The sequence below is a fragment of the Bos grunniens genome, chromosome 1 (assembly GCF_055505025.1).
Source record: "Bos grunniens cultivar Pamir isolate PY7600 chromosome 1, Bosgru_T2T1.0, whole genome shotgun sequence".
In the NCBI taxonomy this organism is placed as follows: domain Eukaryota; kingdom Metazoa; phylum Chordata; class Mammalia; order Artiodactyla; family Bovidae; genus Bos; species Bos grunniens.
In genome coordinates this window covers 73,439,845-73,454,908 of record NC_141165.1, presented here as the reverse complement: position 1 = coordinate 73,454,908, position 15,064 = coordinate 73,439,845, and the positions used below count along the sequence as shown (strand labels likewise).

General features: G+C 40.8%; 1 protein-coding gene across 7 annotated transcripts in view; it reads left to right on the top strand.

The window, feature by feature from the left end:
- Positions 1-15,064, top strand: part of MCF2L2 (MCF.2 cell line derived transforming sequence-like 2) — a 259,999-nt gene that overhangs the window by 200,091 nt on the left and 44,844 nt on the right. For all 7 annotated transcript variants that reach the window (XR_015162240.1, XM_086395932.1, XM_086395898.1 and 4 more), the window contains 4 exons: positions 1,427-1,519; positions 2,395-2,487; positions 8,012-8,083; positions 12,038-12,163. Coding sequence is in view for 6 of the 7 variants with exons in the window: in XM_086395932.1 (XP_086252058.1) it covers positions 1,427-1,519; positions 2,395-2,487; positions 8,012-8,083; positions 12,038-12,163 (384 nt within the window). In the remaining variant the exon portion in view is untranslated. The remainder of the gene's footprint in view (positions 1-1,426; positions 1,520-2,394; positions 2,488-8,011; positions 8,084-12,037; positions 12,164-15,064) is intronic.

Sequence of the window (15,064 nt, the reverse complement as noted above, 5' to 3'; positions counted from 1 at the left end):
TAAGTAACTGACCTCAGACCAAATAAGCAAATAGCTTTGTTTGTAACTAACAAAGCTGAGAACTGAACCTGAGCAACGGTCTTCCCAATTCCTAAGCAATCACATCTCCCTGTATGAATATGAGTTTTGGGGTAGCAATTTTTTAGCCTCCTGATTTATTCTATAAGGAAGTAAGGGAATCAGGCACTTTTGTATGCTGCTGGTTAGTTCCCATGTTTTTGCTAAAGAATTTTGAACTGAAGAGCAAATTTAGGTCAGTAGTGTATTTTAGTGCTGCAAGGCATGTAATGTTCTGTGATTCTCAAAGTACAGACACAGAAGCAAAAAGTGAAGGCTTTAGGAGCACAGGTGTCAGCTCAGCATCCACCAAGAGAACACAGAAATCCACAAGGAAGTGGCCACATGGTCATCTCTGCCGGAGCAGTCCAGGCTCTGTGGCAAGCACAGCTGCCATGGACTGGGTTCTCCTGATGGAGAGGATGAAGCTGGTAAACTGACTCTACAGGCTTGGGTATGCTTTATACCTTGGATATTGGCAAATGTGTGCCCACCTCTCATGGCCTTTGATACAATAAGAATATAGTTCACACAGCACTTGGAATCCCTCTTGATCTCTAGCTATGAGATAGCGGTGTAGCTTTTCATGTCTTGGAAGACCTGTGCTGCAGGTTGAAGGTGATGTCCGAGGCAGGGATTGCCCAGACCACTTAGTTTGTGTTCAAACTTCCACTGCCATATTTTCCTTCTGGGATGTTTCTATCTTTTGGTTATTTCTTAGATTTATTTGCAGGGTTGGCATCATGATGACTGTAAAGTTGGTGCTGGTGGTAAAGAACGCACTTGCCAATGCAGAAGACATAAAAGACATGGGTTCAATCCCTGGGTCAGGAAGATCCCCTGGAGTAGGGCATGGCAACCTACTCCAGCATTCTTGCCTGGAGAATAACATGGGGGACAGAGGAGCCTGGTGGGCTACAGTCCATAGGATTGCAAAGAGTTGGACATGACAGAAGTGACTTAGCATGCACACATGGGAAGAAAGGAGGGGCCATCAGCCACCAGCACATTTTTGTCCATTTTATTACTCACTGCAAAACCATTTGGGGGAGATATTTATCTGGGTTCCCAGATAAAGAGAAGAGGAGAAAGGATAAAGAGAAAATCCAACTCCTGTTCATGAATTTATTTATTGGCCAGAGTCCTAGAGCTTCTCTCACAGTACTCCATTCATATCTGTGTTGTTTATAGCCCTCTGTTTACCTCCTTGTCACACACTCACTCCAGCATAAGATTATTTGTTGTGCCTCCCTAGTTCCTTACACATTGAAAATACCCAGGCCTATTGAGTGAATGAATAAACCATGTCATTATACCTTTTATTGAAAAATGCTAACTGGTTAACTTGTTCTAACTTTTTCTCACCTAGAAAGAAGATCTTCAAATATATTTTAAATACCATAAGAACCTGCCCCGAGCCAGGGCAATCTGGCAAGAACGTCAAGACTGCACCTACTTTGGGGTAACACTGCATTTCTAAGGTCTCCCACAAACTCTTTTCCTGGGACACTGTTCATAGGCACCCAATTTTTAAAGAAATCTAAAAGTATGAACTAGGAAGAGGAATTTGGCATTGGGATTTATGTTTATTAAAGTCTTTCCTATTTTGAAATTACACACTGAAAGTTTCAATGCTGCCCTGGGTCTCTATGGGACAACCTGTAAGGAACAGCTGTAGCCTGGTGAGAAAATGGAGTGCTCTTCTAGGATAGTTTTTTTGTTGTTGTTGTTTGTCTGTTTTAGGATAGGTTTTAAAAATGGAATTAAGTCACACTTGGGGGAATCCCTGCGATGATATCAATAAGCCTATCATGTACCCTTAAATAGATTCCCACACCCCCAAGCCCCAACCTGAAGACAGGCTGCCTCCTTTTCAGAAGGCTGCCCCATTGTCTCCCTCCTTATGTACTTACTTTCTAAAAGAAATGAATAGGCATATATGTATACATATAACTGATTGACTTCATTGTACAGCAGAAACTAACACAACATTGTGAAGCAATTATACTCCAATAAAAAGTTATAAAACAAGAAAACAAAATAAAGTGAGTTCTTGAGAGAACAAAACAACGTAAAAGAACAAGCAACAGAAAAAGAAATAAACAGCCTGGCATCCCTACTTGCCTTTAAAAATACTAGCCGAGCCTGTCCCCTTTCCTCTGTCTCTCATTTTACAGTCAGTAGCTAAGTGAGTGAACAGCCAAAACAGTACAGAACTGGTCGACCCCGCTGCCCTGTCCTGTCCGTGAAGAAGCCACTTCCCTTGTATTTAAATGCTGCTGCTTCTGTTCTCTCTGTGTTGTTTTGTTTCATGTTGTTTCTGTTTGGCTTTTCAAGGTATGCCAGCGTCAACTGGGTCATAGTCTCCCTCTTTTTAAGTGTCTGAGAGAGCCAAGTCAGAGACTTATAAAGTACCAGATGCTGTTGAAGGTAAGTTGATGAGACAGTACTTCCTATGCTGGGAGAAGAGATGTAGGTATGATGGTGCACTTTACCTTACACACATAGAATTGTAACTTCAACTTCCAAGGGTGAAGCTAGGACTATATTTCAGGCTTTTTCTGTCCCCAGGTCTAAATCAGCTTCTTCAATGAGGAGTAAGACCAAGGAATCATAGGGACATGGAAGCCTAGCTAGTCCAATGTGTAGCCAGCACAGGGATCTCTAAGGAGAGCCCAACTCATTGTAGCAGGGGTCCTGGGGAGGAAAGCGAGGGAGGACAAGGCCACTACATGCTTGCAGCTTAGAGAGTGGGGAGGCAGACAGGCCACTACTCTTGGTAAGATGTTTACAGGTAAGATACCATCTGCTCCATTTTACAGCTGGGGCAAGGAGCTTCAGGAAAGAGTTGTGATATTCCCTGAAGTCACTGTTAATATGTTACATACATTTAAACAGAGGGGAGAAGGCAACACTGGATTCTTCTCTTCTTCCGCAGCATCTACCTCTGCTTTTAGACGGAGGCTTTTTCTCAAGAGCAGCATAACAGGAGGAATTTGTTCTGCGGAACCCCCTAGTGGTTCTTTCTCGCTCTGAGACCAGCACACCTGCAGGAGAACACTCCTAGGAGCCTCCCCACCCCCATCCCCCCCACCCCCACCGCCACACACACAGGTCAGGAGCTCTGTCAAGGCTGCTTTCCCACATATAAGCTAGGGGAAAGGTCTGGGCCACTCTTCTGGGCCACTTTTAATTAACCTTTATAAGTAGGTCTTGCCCAGTGGCTACTCTCTGTTAATTTGAAAGCAAGCTGTTTACTGAGTACCTTCCCACATGTATTTCTTAATCCCCACAGTCATACGCCCAGAGGCTCTGGATTGTGAAGAAACGGAGGCTCAGGGCAGTTAAGCTACTACCAGTGTTCTGCCCTCAGGACAAGTTCCCCCTCTCAGCTTGGCATCAGTAGGCCTAGCTTCGGCTACACCGGCTCTGCTGCTGCCAGTGTAGGGGGGCCTCTCAGGCCTTGGTTTCCTTGTCTCTAAAGTGAGGACACTCACCCTCCCGCATAGGTTCAGTGGGTGGCATAGTCGGTCAAGAGCTGGCTCAGGGCTGACCCCCAGGAAGCTTCCATCACATAACCTGCAGCTGTTGTTTCATACCCGGAGTCATCACACCAGCCTGGGAGTGAGGAAGGTGACCCTCTGATTCCCTCCATGAGTGGCATCTATAAGCATGTTTGATAAAGCATTTACTTAGGGCCTTGTGCTTCTCTGACAGCCCCATCTTCACTGTCATCCTAACTTTAAAAGTCCTATCTACTGCTGGGCTCAATGAGGAGGGAGCAGAACCTATGTAGGGGTCTTCACCTCCTGGGCCTGGTGCACCCAGTACTGAAGAGCTCAAGCTTTCCCATAGAAGCAATGTTGATGCAATAGCTAAGTCTGTACCTTCCGTGGAGGTCTGTAGGACATAGTGATTAGAAACACTGACTCAGGAATTAGACATCCTGGGTGTGGTCTGGCTCAGATGATTCCAGGCTACGGTGAAACCAGGCAATTGCTTAACTTCTCTGTACCTCAGGTCCCTCACCTAAAGAATGAAGGTAGTAATTGTACTTTCCTGGTATGCTTTTTGGGAACATTAAGTGAGGTAATGCATGTTAAAAATACTTCGAAGGTTTGTATTTCACTGAGGAAACAAGAGACAAGATCACTATAAAATATTCCTTGGGGGTCTGTGCAAAAACCTTGGGAGGCTACTCAAGACAGACCAGGTTATCCCATAGCTAAGCTTCTTCCTGCCTGGAAGAACAAGGTTAAACCATTGGCATGCCCGTGAAGAGAGGAAGAACTTTGGAGTGTTCTCTACTCTGAGGGACAGTGCCTGCGTGCTACGTCACTTCAGTCGTGTCTGACTCTTTGAGGGTAGCCCGCCAGGCTCCTCTGTGCATGGAATTCTTAAGAATATTAGAGTGGGTTGCCATGCCCTCCTCCAGGGTATCTTCCCAGCCCAGGGATCGAACCCACGTCAGGAGTGTTCTTTACCACTTCACCTGGGAAGCCCCGCTGCAGTGCTTACCATCAGCTTATTTGGGAGAGCATGGATATTGGACCAACTGCCTCATGCCTTAGGAAGGATCATGGGATCCTGGTGTGCGAAAGCTTTCTAAGTATAAACAAAAAGGAAAAGGAATGATAGGTTATACCATTAAAAACAGACGCATGAAAAAATGGGGAAAATATTGTATTAGCAAGATATGTGACAAATGGTCAGCATGTTTAATAATAAGCCTATAGAAATTAACAATAAAAAACAAAAAACAAGTATCTATGAAATGCTTAATACTTTCTTCTGAGATGTTATGATATTAAAAGTCATGACAGAGTACATAATGTATGTAATGTCTATGTCATAGCAAGTTGATTAGATAATACTGATACATTATTTGTTAGCACACATTAGGCGTGTGTGCTCAGTCATGTCTGACTCTGCAAACACATGGACTGTAGCCAGCCAGGCTCCTCTGTCCCTGGAATTTCCCTAACAAGGATACTGAAGTGGGTTGCCATTTCCTTCTCCAGGGAATCTTCCTGACCCAGGAGTCAAACCCACATCTCTTGTGCCTCCTGCATTGGCAGGCAGATTCTTTACCAGCTGAGCCACCAGGGAAGCCCAGCATACATTAAAGATAAATGCATTAAGGAACAATAGAACTCACTTTCACTGAGCTCATGATTTTTTTGTTTGTTTTTGCTATTACTTAATTTTTTTAATTGAAGTATAATCATTTTACAATGTTGTGTTCATTTCTGCTGTACGATGAAGTGAATCCACTCTATCTACACATATGTCCCCTCCCTCTTGGACTTTCCTCCACCCATCCCACCCATCCCACCCATCTAGGTCATCACAGAGCCCTGAGCTGAGCCTCTGATGCTTTATAGCAGGTTCCCACTAGCTATCTATTTTACATATGGTAGTGTATATATGTCAAGGAACAAAACTGGGTCATTTATAGAGATGTGGATGGACCTAGAGTCTCTACAGAGTGAAGAAAGTCAGAAAGAAAAAAACAAATATTGTATATTAACACATATATGAGAAATCTAGAAGATTAGTAGAGATGGGCTCATTATTTCTGTCAAACAGGCTAAGTGATGTATGGAAACTATCAAATTTAATGTAGAGAATTTTCCTTGCTTGGATTTTGTTTTAATAAAATATGGTTTGCAAAATGGTACATAATTTGTTTACAGTAAGTTTAGCTTATTGCAAGAAAGATGATCTAGAATAAGTGGTCATGATGGTTTCCTATGTAATCCAACTCATGTCATAAATAGACCACTATGTAAAAAAAAGAATAGGTGAAGGGTATAAACTTTTACTTAGGAGATGAATATGGAATTAAGAAAGTAGCACTGACATACATACACTATCCTGTGTGAAACAGATAGCTAGTGGGAAGCTGCTATATATTAATAACACAGGGAGCCCAGACTGGCACTCTGTGACCACCTGGAGGGGTGGGATGGGAGGGAGGGGAAGGAGGGGATGGAAGGCTATTATAATATACCATAATATATGATCACAGAGCACCAGTCTGAGCTACCTGTGTTTTTAATATATAGCAGCTTCCCACTAGCTATCTGTTTTACACAGGATAATGTCAATGCTACTTTCTCAGTTCCTTATTCATCTCCTAAATAAAAGTTTGTACCCTTTACTAATTATATATATATATGTGTGTGTGTGTGTATATACACACATGTATATATAATGATATTATATTATTGTATTTCATTAATTATATAGTTAAATATATATAATTATGGCTGATTCACATTGTAAAGCAGAAACTAACACAGTTTTCCTCCAATTAAAAAATAAATAAAAGGATGAATAAGGTCTGAAATTCTAATGTAAAATGTAGTGACTATAGTTGGTAAGACTGTATTGCATAATTGAAATGTGACAAGAGTGTAGGATTTAAATGTTCATACTGAAAAAAGAAATGAAATGATAGATGTGTCATTTAACCAGGTGGGGGAATCTTTTCACAGTATATACATGTGTCAAATCACTAAAAGACACGCTGTACCCTGGAGAAGGAAATGGCAATCCACTTCAGTATTCTTGCCTGGGGAATCCCATGGACAGAGGAGCCTGGCGGGCTACAGTCCATAGCATCACAAAGAGTCGGACACAACTAAAGCAACTTAGGACATAAATTCCTGGCTAAGGATGTTTTCAGCTTCCTTAATTTTAGTCATTCAAAGCATCTTGCCACCTTAGCTTCTCTATTGGCTGTAAGTTGCTTCCTCCCTCTGACTGTCACAAAGCACTAGCCTGAAGTGTTTTTGTTTTTTTTTTTCCTTCCTTTTCAGAGTTTGTTATTTCTATCTCCTTCATGTCATAAAAAGTCTCGGTCTTATTCATGGTTGAGTGATGGACATTGTTATTCTCAAAATTTTCATTAAAACTGTATAAATCTCTTTTAAAAAAGACACACTGTAGATACCTAACAATTTTATATGTCAATTATACCTCAGTAAACCTGAAATTAAAAACAAAATAAATAATAGAAAAATGAACAAAGGAACTAGGCAGCTTGCAAAAGAATAAAAGCTAATAACAAACATTTTTTTGAGAGTTCTACTTCACTAGTTATTTGAGAAATTCAAATTCAAAACAGCAGTGAGGTGGGATTGCTCTGTTGATTTGGCTGGCAAAACTTTTTGATTAAATAGTAATACTCCAAGTAGGCTAGGGGATGGTGAAAAATTTTTTCATATATGGCTGATGGGGACATAGTCCTTCTCTAAAGAACTTGGAAACATGTATCACAACTCTTAACATTAACAATTCAACTTCTAGGTATTTATCCTTAAGAAAAGTGTATAAAGACTGTTATTGTAGTAAAAAATTATTTAACATAAATATTTAACAGTAGAGGGGAATTAATCAATTATGATTTAGCTATAGCATGCAATCCTTTCTGCTTGTGCTCAGTCGCTCAGTGGTGTCTGACTCTGTGACTCCAAGAACTGTAGCCCACCAGGCTCCTCTGTCCATGAAAATGCCAGGCAAGATTATCAAAACAGGTTGCCATTTCCTACTCCAGGGGATCTTCCCAACCAGGGGTCAAACCTAAGTCTCTTGTATCTCTTGCATTGGCAGGTGTGTTTTTACCACTAGCGCCACCTGAGAAGCCCATAGTATGCAATACTCTGCCACAATTTAAAAACATGTATAAAAAAAAGTATATTGGTGTGGGAAAATGTTCATAATAAGTTGCTGAAAAAAAGCAGGCTGCAAAATACTGTGTCCAATGTGATTCTATGTTTGTGGAAGGAACTTTGTGCTGAATATTCCATTTACTTTTTCCCTCTTACTTGTGACAAACAGACAAATTTATATACATCCTCAGTTTAGCATTGGCTGGAGATTGTTTGCACAATAGATTAAGTTAGCATTTGACTTTTTGATTTTCAATAAGGCTTTTGGGTTAATACAGGGGCTGCTGGATTTTGAGTCTCCTGAGGATTTGGAGATGGACCCAAGTGATCTAGAAGGAGGTTCGGCTAAGGTACTGGAAATTAAATATTATTTTATTTACTAACTGCTAATGAAGTGAATGTTAGTCGCTCAGTCATGTCTGTTCGTGACCCCCATGGACTATCGCCTTCCAGGCTCCTCTGTCCATAGAATTCTCCAGGCAAGAATACTGGAGTGGGTTGCATTCCTTCCTCCAGGGCATCTTCCTGAACTGGGAATCAAACCCTGGTCTCCCACAATGTAGGCATATTCTTTATGGTCTGAGCTACCAGGGAAGCTAATGGTGTTTGTCTATACATGGAAGGACTTATGGTGATTTTGTTTTCTTAGTGTATGATCTTTATTGTGTAAATTTTCTAAAATAATATTCATCCCATAATTCATAGTCAGGAAAAAACAAAAAAACTAAAGACAATTTAAAAGTGGGGATTTGGGTTTTTTTGGGGGGGGGGGATTTGTAATAGCAAGAGTGGTAATATACTTTCTTCCTTCCACATAAAAATGTTTCACAGGAATACAAAAGTAAGTGAAAGTGTGAAATGCATACGTAAAAGCCTGGAAGTAAATATAATGAAATTCCATGTACTGGGTATTGTAAATAGTGCTGTAATGAACACTGGGGTGCATATGTCCTTTTCAATTATGGTTTTTTTAATGGTATATGCCCAGTAGTGGGATTGTTGGGTCATATGGTAGTTTTATTCCTAATTTTTTAAGAAATCTCCATACTGTTCTCCATAGTGGATGTATCAATTTGGATTCCTGCCAAAAGAGGTGGGATGGGGTGTGAGGGAGGTTCAACAGGGAGGGGACATATGTATACCTATGGCTGATTCATGCTGATGTATGGCAGAAACCATCACAATACTGTAAATTAATTATCCTCCAATTAAAAAATAAATAAATAAATAAATAAAATAAAATCCTACAGTTGTTTTCCTGAATGGTAGGATTATGAATGATTTATATTTACCTCTTTGTACTCCTTAGTAAATCTATATACATTATGCCCAATTCCCTTCCAAATGTGTGTGTGTGTGTGTGTGTGTGTGTCTGTGAATTCTAAGACAACCAAGTTTCTCTTGTAAGAAGTGATGGTCACACAGTATGGGAAGAAACTTGTGGTTTGCAAGTGTTTTTTTTTGTTTGTTTGGTTTTCCCCTAGTATGAAATTCTGATATAAAAAGAAAAACATGAGGCCTGTGTCTCAAGGAGTGGTCGTTTCCATGCCCTCCCTGGTCAAAAGGTGTTGTGGGGATGGCTTAAGATTAAAAGAAGCCCAAGTGATAGGTAATATTTTATAGCCTGGAGCAAGTAGAGCTAGCCTGGGTTACAGTAAAGCATCTGCCCACAATGCAGGAGACCGGGATTCAATCCCTGGGTTGGGAAGATCCCCTGGAGAAGGAAATGGCAACCCACTCCAGTACTCTTGCCTAGAAAATTCTATGGATGGAGGAGCCTGGTGGGCTACAGTCCATGGGGTCGCAAAGAGTTGGACAGACTGAGCAACTTCACTTTCACTTTCAATAATGTCAGTAAGAACTTAAAGAGGATTAATAACATTTGTAAGAGTCCTTTATTGACTATGCCAAAGCCTTTGACTGTGTGGATCACAATAAACTGTGGAAAATTCTTCAAGAGATGGGAATACCAGACCACCTGACCTACCTCTTGAGAAACCTATATGCAGGTCAGGAAGCAACAGTTAGAACTGGACATGGAACAACAGACTGGTTCCAAATAGGAAAAGGAGTACGTCAAGGCTGTATATTGTCACCCTGCTTATTTAACTTATAGCAGAGTACATCATGAGAAACGCTAGGCTGGAAGACGCACAAGCTGGAGTCGAGATTGCCAGGAGAAATATCAATAACCTCAGATATGCAGATGACACCACCCTTATGGCAGAGTGAAGAGGGACTGAAAAGCCTCTTGATGAAAGTGAAAGTGGAGAGTGAAAAAGTTGGCTTAAAGCTCAACATTCAGAAAACAAAGATCATGGCATCTGGTCCCATCACTTCATGGCAAATAGATGGAGAAACAGTGGAAACAGTGTCAGACTTTATTTTTCTGGGCTCCAAAATCACTACAGATGGTGACTGCAGCCATGAAATTAAAAGACACATAATCCTTGGAAGGAAAGTTATGACCAACCTAGATAGCATATTGAAAAGCAGAGACATTACTTTGCCAACAAAGGTCCGTCTAGTCAAGGCTATGCTTTTTCCAGTGGTCATGTATGGATGTGAGAGTTGGACTGTGAAGAAAGCTGAGAGCCAAAGAATTGATGCTTTTGAACTGTGGTGTTGGAGAAGACTCTTGAGAGTCCCTTGGACTGCAAGGAGATCCAACCAGTCCATTCTGAAGGAGATCAGTCCTGGGTGTTCATTGGAAGGAATGATGCTAAAGCTGAAACTCCAATACTTTGGCCACCTCATGCGAAGGGTTGACTCACTGGAGAAGACTCTGATGCTGGGAGGGATTGGGGGCAGGAGGAGAAGGGGACGACAGAGGATGAGATGGCTGGATGGAATCATCGACTTGATGGACATGAGTTTGAGTAAACTCCAGGAATTGGTGATGGACAGGGAGGCCTGGCATGCTGCGATTCACGGGGTCGCAAAGAGTCGGACACGACTGAGCGACTGAACTGGAACTGGAAGAGTCCTACATCACACAAAACTAGCCCCCCATCTTGCTTGTGGGAGAAGGGTTAGTGGGAAGGAGAGAGACTAGGAGCCATTGAGTCTCTGAAAGTAATTTGAGTTTCAAGTATTTAGTAAAGAGGGAGATGCCTGGTGTAAGCACTTTTAATCCTTTGTTAATGACATAAACTCAGGTGAGAGTCTGTTGTTTTTCACCAGGACCTGGAGTGTATTTACCATGAGTAAGAAAATAAGAATCTATGACATGTTGTTCAGTGGAGGCAGCATGCTCCACTCCATTCATCAGCCCTGTCATTCATATCTCTGATTCAAAGATGCTAATCTTCAGTGTTTAAGCAGAGATTTAAAAAACACACAAACTTTTGCTTATGTCTTACAGGAGAGGACAAGAAGAAGCGGGCTGTATGTGGGGAGCAGCAAAGAGCTCTCTAATCTTTCTTGTGGAAATTGTTGTGTTTTTTTAAAAATGCAAAAAAACAAAGTCTTTCTGTTTGTGTTTACCAGAAAACAGATAAATATGCTGTCTAGGTGGCAGGGGAATAAAATATAGAAATCCTAAGCGAAAGACTTTCAAACTGAAACAACCATCCCTAACATGTCCTAAGTGTCACAATAGTAATCATTGGAATGTTCGTTGGTCTCTTAAATTAGCTTTTTCTCCTTAATTCTGGGTCTTCATCCTGTTTGGAAGATACAGATCACATTGGCTTACCTCTTTGGCATCTTTAATAGTGACAGAAAATGGGGAGATTCAGTGTGGCAAATGCTGCCATTGTGGTGTTTACACGTAAATCATTAGTAAACCTCCACATGGCAGCCTATTCTTTGCCTCTATAGTTTACAAATATCCTCCTCTGGAATGGTTTTAAGCATGATTTTATCCGTAGGTAAAGACTATCACATTAAATACAGGAATATGATACTCAAGCTGTACTTTTCAATAGGCCCTGAGGGATAGGGAAGTAAAAGGGAGAGCAGCCTTTTTGAAGGGCTGCAGTTTTCATGCTTTACAAAAACTCAGGATATCTCTTAAATATCCAGAATATGGTGTCCATGATTTTATGAACTTCATTCTTCATTAGTATAGTGTGCAGAAAATGTAGTCAGTGATTTTGCTTGTGTGTGTGTGTGTGTGAGATATAGTTAAACCAGCAAATATCCTTAGCCACCTTTGGGAGCAAGGAAACAGGTTGATATAGCTACCTTCTCAGTCACTCCTGCTGGCTAGATCCACAACTCCTTATCTCTGTCCTGTTTTATTTCTTTACTTGGTAGATGGTTTACCTTTTGATTTCCAACAAGGCATTTGGTTTCCACAGAATGGGCCAAAGAGGACCAAGGATTCAACCTTCTTAGCTGACCTACAACAGGCTTTGGCCATGATGGAGGATTTGATCAAGTCCTGTGAGTTGGCCATGGACCTGGCAGCAGTCACTGGATGTCCGGTATGTTCTGTAGCAAGTGTTGGGACATTTTAACCAAAGGCAGACACAATCCTACAAGGGTAGGAGGTACTGTGGCAAAGTTAGAGAACTGATCTGTGGGGAAGGAATTTGACTCTGGGCAAAGTGACCTAAATTGGTCAGCACACGTGTGCTATGGGATTCCAAGCAGCACCTCTGCATTTTTAGGAACCTTGGGTTGTGATTCTTGGGGTCCCAAATGTTGAAACTGATCCACACTCTGGAAAAAGCAAGAACTCAGGGAGCAGAGCATATTGGGCAGAAGAAAGTGCTAAAGGAGTTATTTATTTTCTCACTCATGGCACCATTAAAATATCAAGAGATTTTCCTTCTTTAGCTTTATTTTCTCTGTGAAAATTACTTTGAAAATGGATCCTGAGTGAACGTCTAACCTCATTTTACATCACAGATCCAAGAAGAGGTCCAACAAGCATATATTGTATATTCCTTAATCCATGTGCTTAAAGAAAAATACCAAAAGAGGGAGTGCTGGGGACTGGGTCATCTCAACTCTGGCATTAGAGTTAATCCCAAGCAGGCCAGACCCAGGCATTCCAGGCAAACTGTCCTCTAAGACTGTGTGATCTCACTGGGCCTGGGACATAATTAATATACAGCTTGTTTTTGCTGTGAAGTACTCTAGATTTTGACTCAGATGTATTTGCTGTCATTGTCATAACAAATTATCACAAGCTTGGCAGCTTAGAATAGCACAAATTTATTATCTTATAGTTCTATAGGTCAGAAGTAGAACATAGTCTCACCAGGCTAAAATCAAGGTGTCTGCCTTTCTTTCTGGAGGCCTTTGGAGAGAATATTTCACTGCCTTTTCCAGTTTACAAGGGCCACCCACATTCTTCCACTCATGATATCTTTCTCCATCTTAAATACCAGCAACAGTGTGTTGAGTTCTTCTCACTTCACATCACTCAGACCATCTCTTCTATTTCTCTTCCCTATTGGAGTATAATTGTTTCACAATGTGTGTTAGTTTCTGCTGTATAGCAAAGTGAAATTAGCTATATGTATACATGTCATTGTTTAGTTGCTAAGTCGTGTCTTACCCTTTTGCAACCTCATGGACTGTAGCCCACCAGGCTCCTCTGTTAATGGGATTTCCCAGGTAAGAATACTGGAGTGGGTTGCCATTTCCTTTTCCAGGGGATCTTCTTGACCCAGGGATCAAACCGGTGTCTCCTGCTTGGCAGGATTCTTTACCACTGAACCACCTAGGAAGCCCACACATATACATATATCCCCTTTGTGGTGTTTCCTTCCTTTTTAGGTTACCACAGAGCATTGAGTAGAGTTCCCTGAGGTGTTCCGTAGGTTCTCATTAGTTATCTATTTTATACATAGTATCAACAGTGTATATGTGTCATTCACAATCTCCCAATTCCTCCCCCCCTTTCCCCTTGCTGTCCATACATTTATTCTCTATGTCTGTGTCTCTATCTGCTTTGCAAATAAGATCATCTATACTTCTTCCACTTTTAAGGACTCTTGTGATTACATTGGGCCTAACTGGTTAATCTATGATAACCTCCATATCTCAAATTCAGCCAATTAACAATCTTAATTAACTTGTCATGTAACTTAACATATTCTCAGTCTCCAGGGATTAGGACACAGGCATCTTTGGGAGGCTATTATTCTGCCTCTCACATGGGGATCAAGTATTCAAAGAATTATATTTCAGATACTTTCCTTCTCTTTTCTTCCCTTTCATTTTTACCTGGATTTAAAATTCTATTTATTGAGGTCTGGATAGATGAAATGACCCTTTTATTTCTTTCCTTGTCAGAAATCAAACCAAGCAAATTAATTAGGACCAAAAAAATTCCTATAATTTTGTATTTCCCTCCCTCCTGGATTTTCTCTGGCCAGCATCTCAGAAATGGCTACACTGGGTTTGCTGAGATCTGGGTAACAATGCTGTTACTGTCCCCTGGGACTCCAAAACACTCTCTGCTTACTACTGATGCATGATTTAAGAGGGTATTCATGAACCATGCGGTGTGGGGCAGAGGGGATTGTTTTCTTGATAACTGTTTCCTTCTTTGGCTAAGGAAAGTCAAGAAAGCAACTTGTTTAATCATTTGGAACATCTTTCTGTTCTTCTTTTTATCTTTGAACACATGTCAGCTAACCATATTACATCCATTTTCCTGAATCAAAAGAATATCCTGAAACCTGTACTCAGGGCAGGAAACTCCCAGCTATTATTCTGAGTGTAAGTAACATACAAAGAGGAAGTTATGAGAAAAGAATGATTAAAATGTGAGTAAATAGCAATCTACTCTGATTTCACTCCAAACTGGTTACCAAATAAGATGAATGAGTTTATAGAATTTTAGAGATTTTTTAACACCAGTGCAAAGTACTTTTCTTCCCCATGTGTCCTCAGAACATACACTCTATGGTTTCTTTCTCACTAAGACTTTAACTTCCTTTACATCTAGTATATTAAGTAATGTATCCTGACAGTTTTATATAATCCTATTGAGTTATGGAAGAGCAGACATTGGATTTTTCAGCTTTCTGATTCAGGAACAGGTCCATGAAAAGAAGAGTTAACTCACCCCAATCATGTGGTTATCAGCTAGGACTATTTCTTTGATCTCTTCGCTCCCTATCCCGGGTGCCAACCTCTCAACATATTCTTTGTCTGATTCTGTTTAGAGTTTACTAACAACTCAAGTACTATTAACTCAGATCTAGTGATTTTGAGATTCTTTGCATCAGCTTCATAGAACTTTATTACAAGATACTTACAGCCACGTGTTGTAGGGAGAGATAAATTCAGACCTTAACTTCTTAGTTTCCCTACTTGACATCCAATATTAATTTGATTGTGAAGGAAAGAAATGGAAGTTGGTGGGT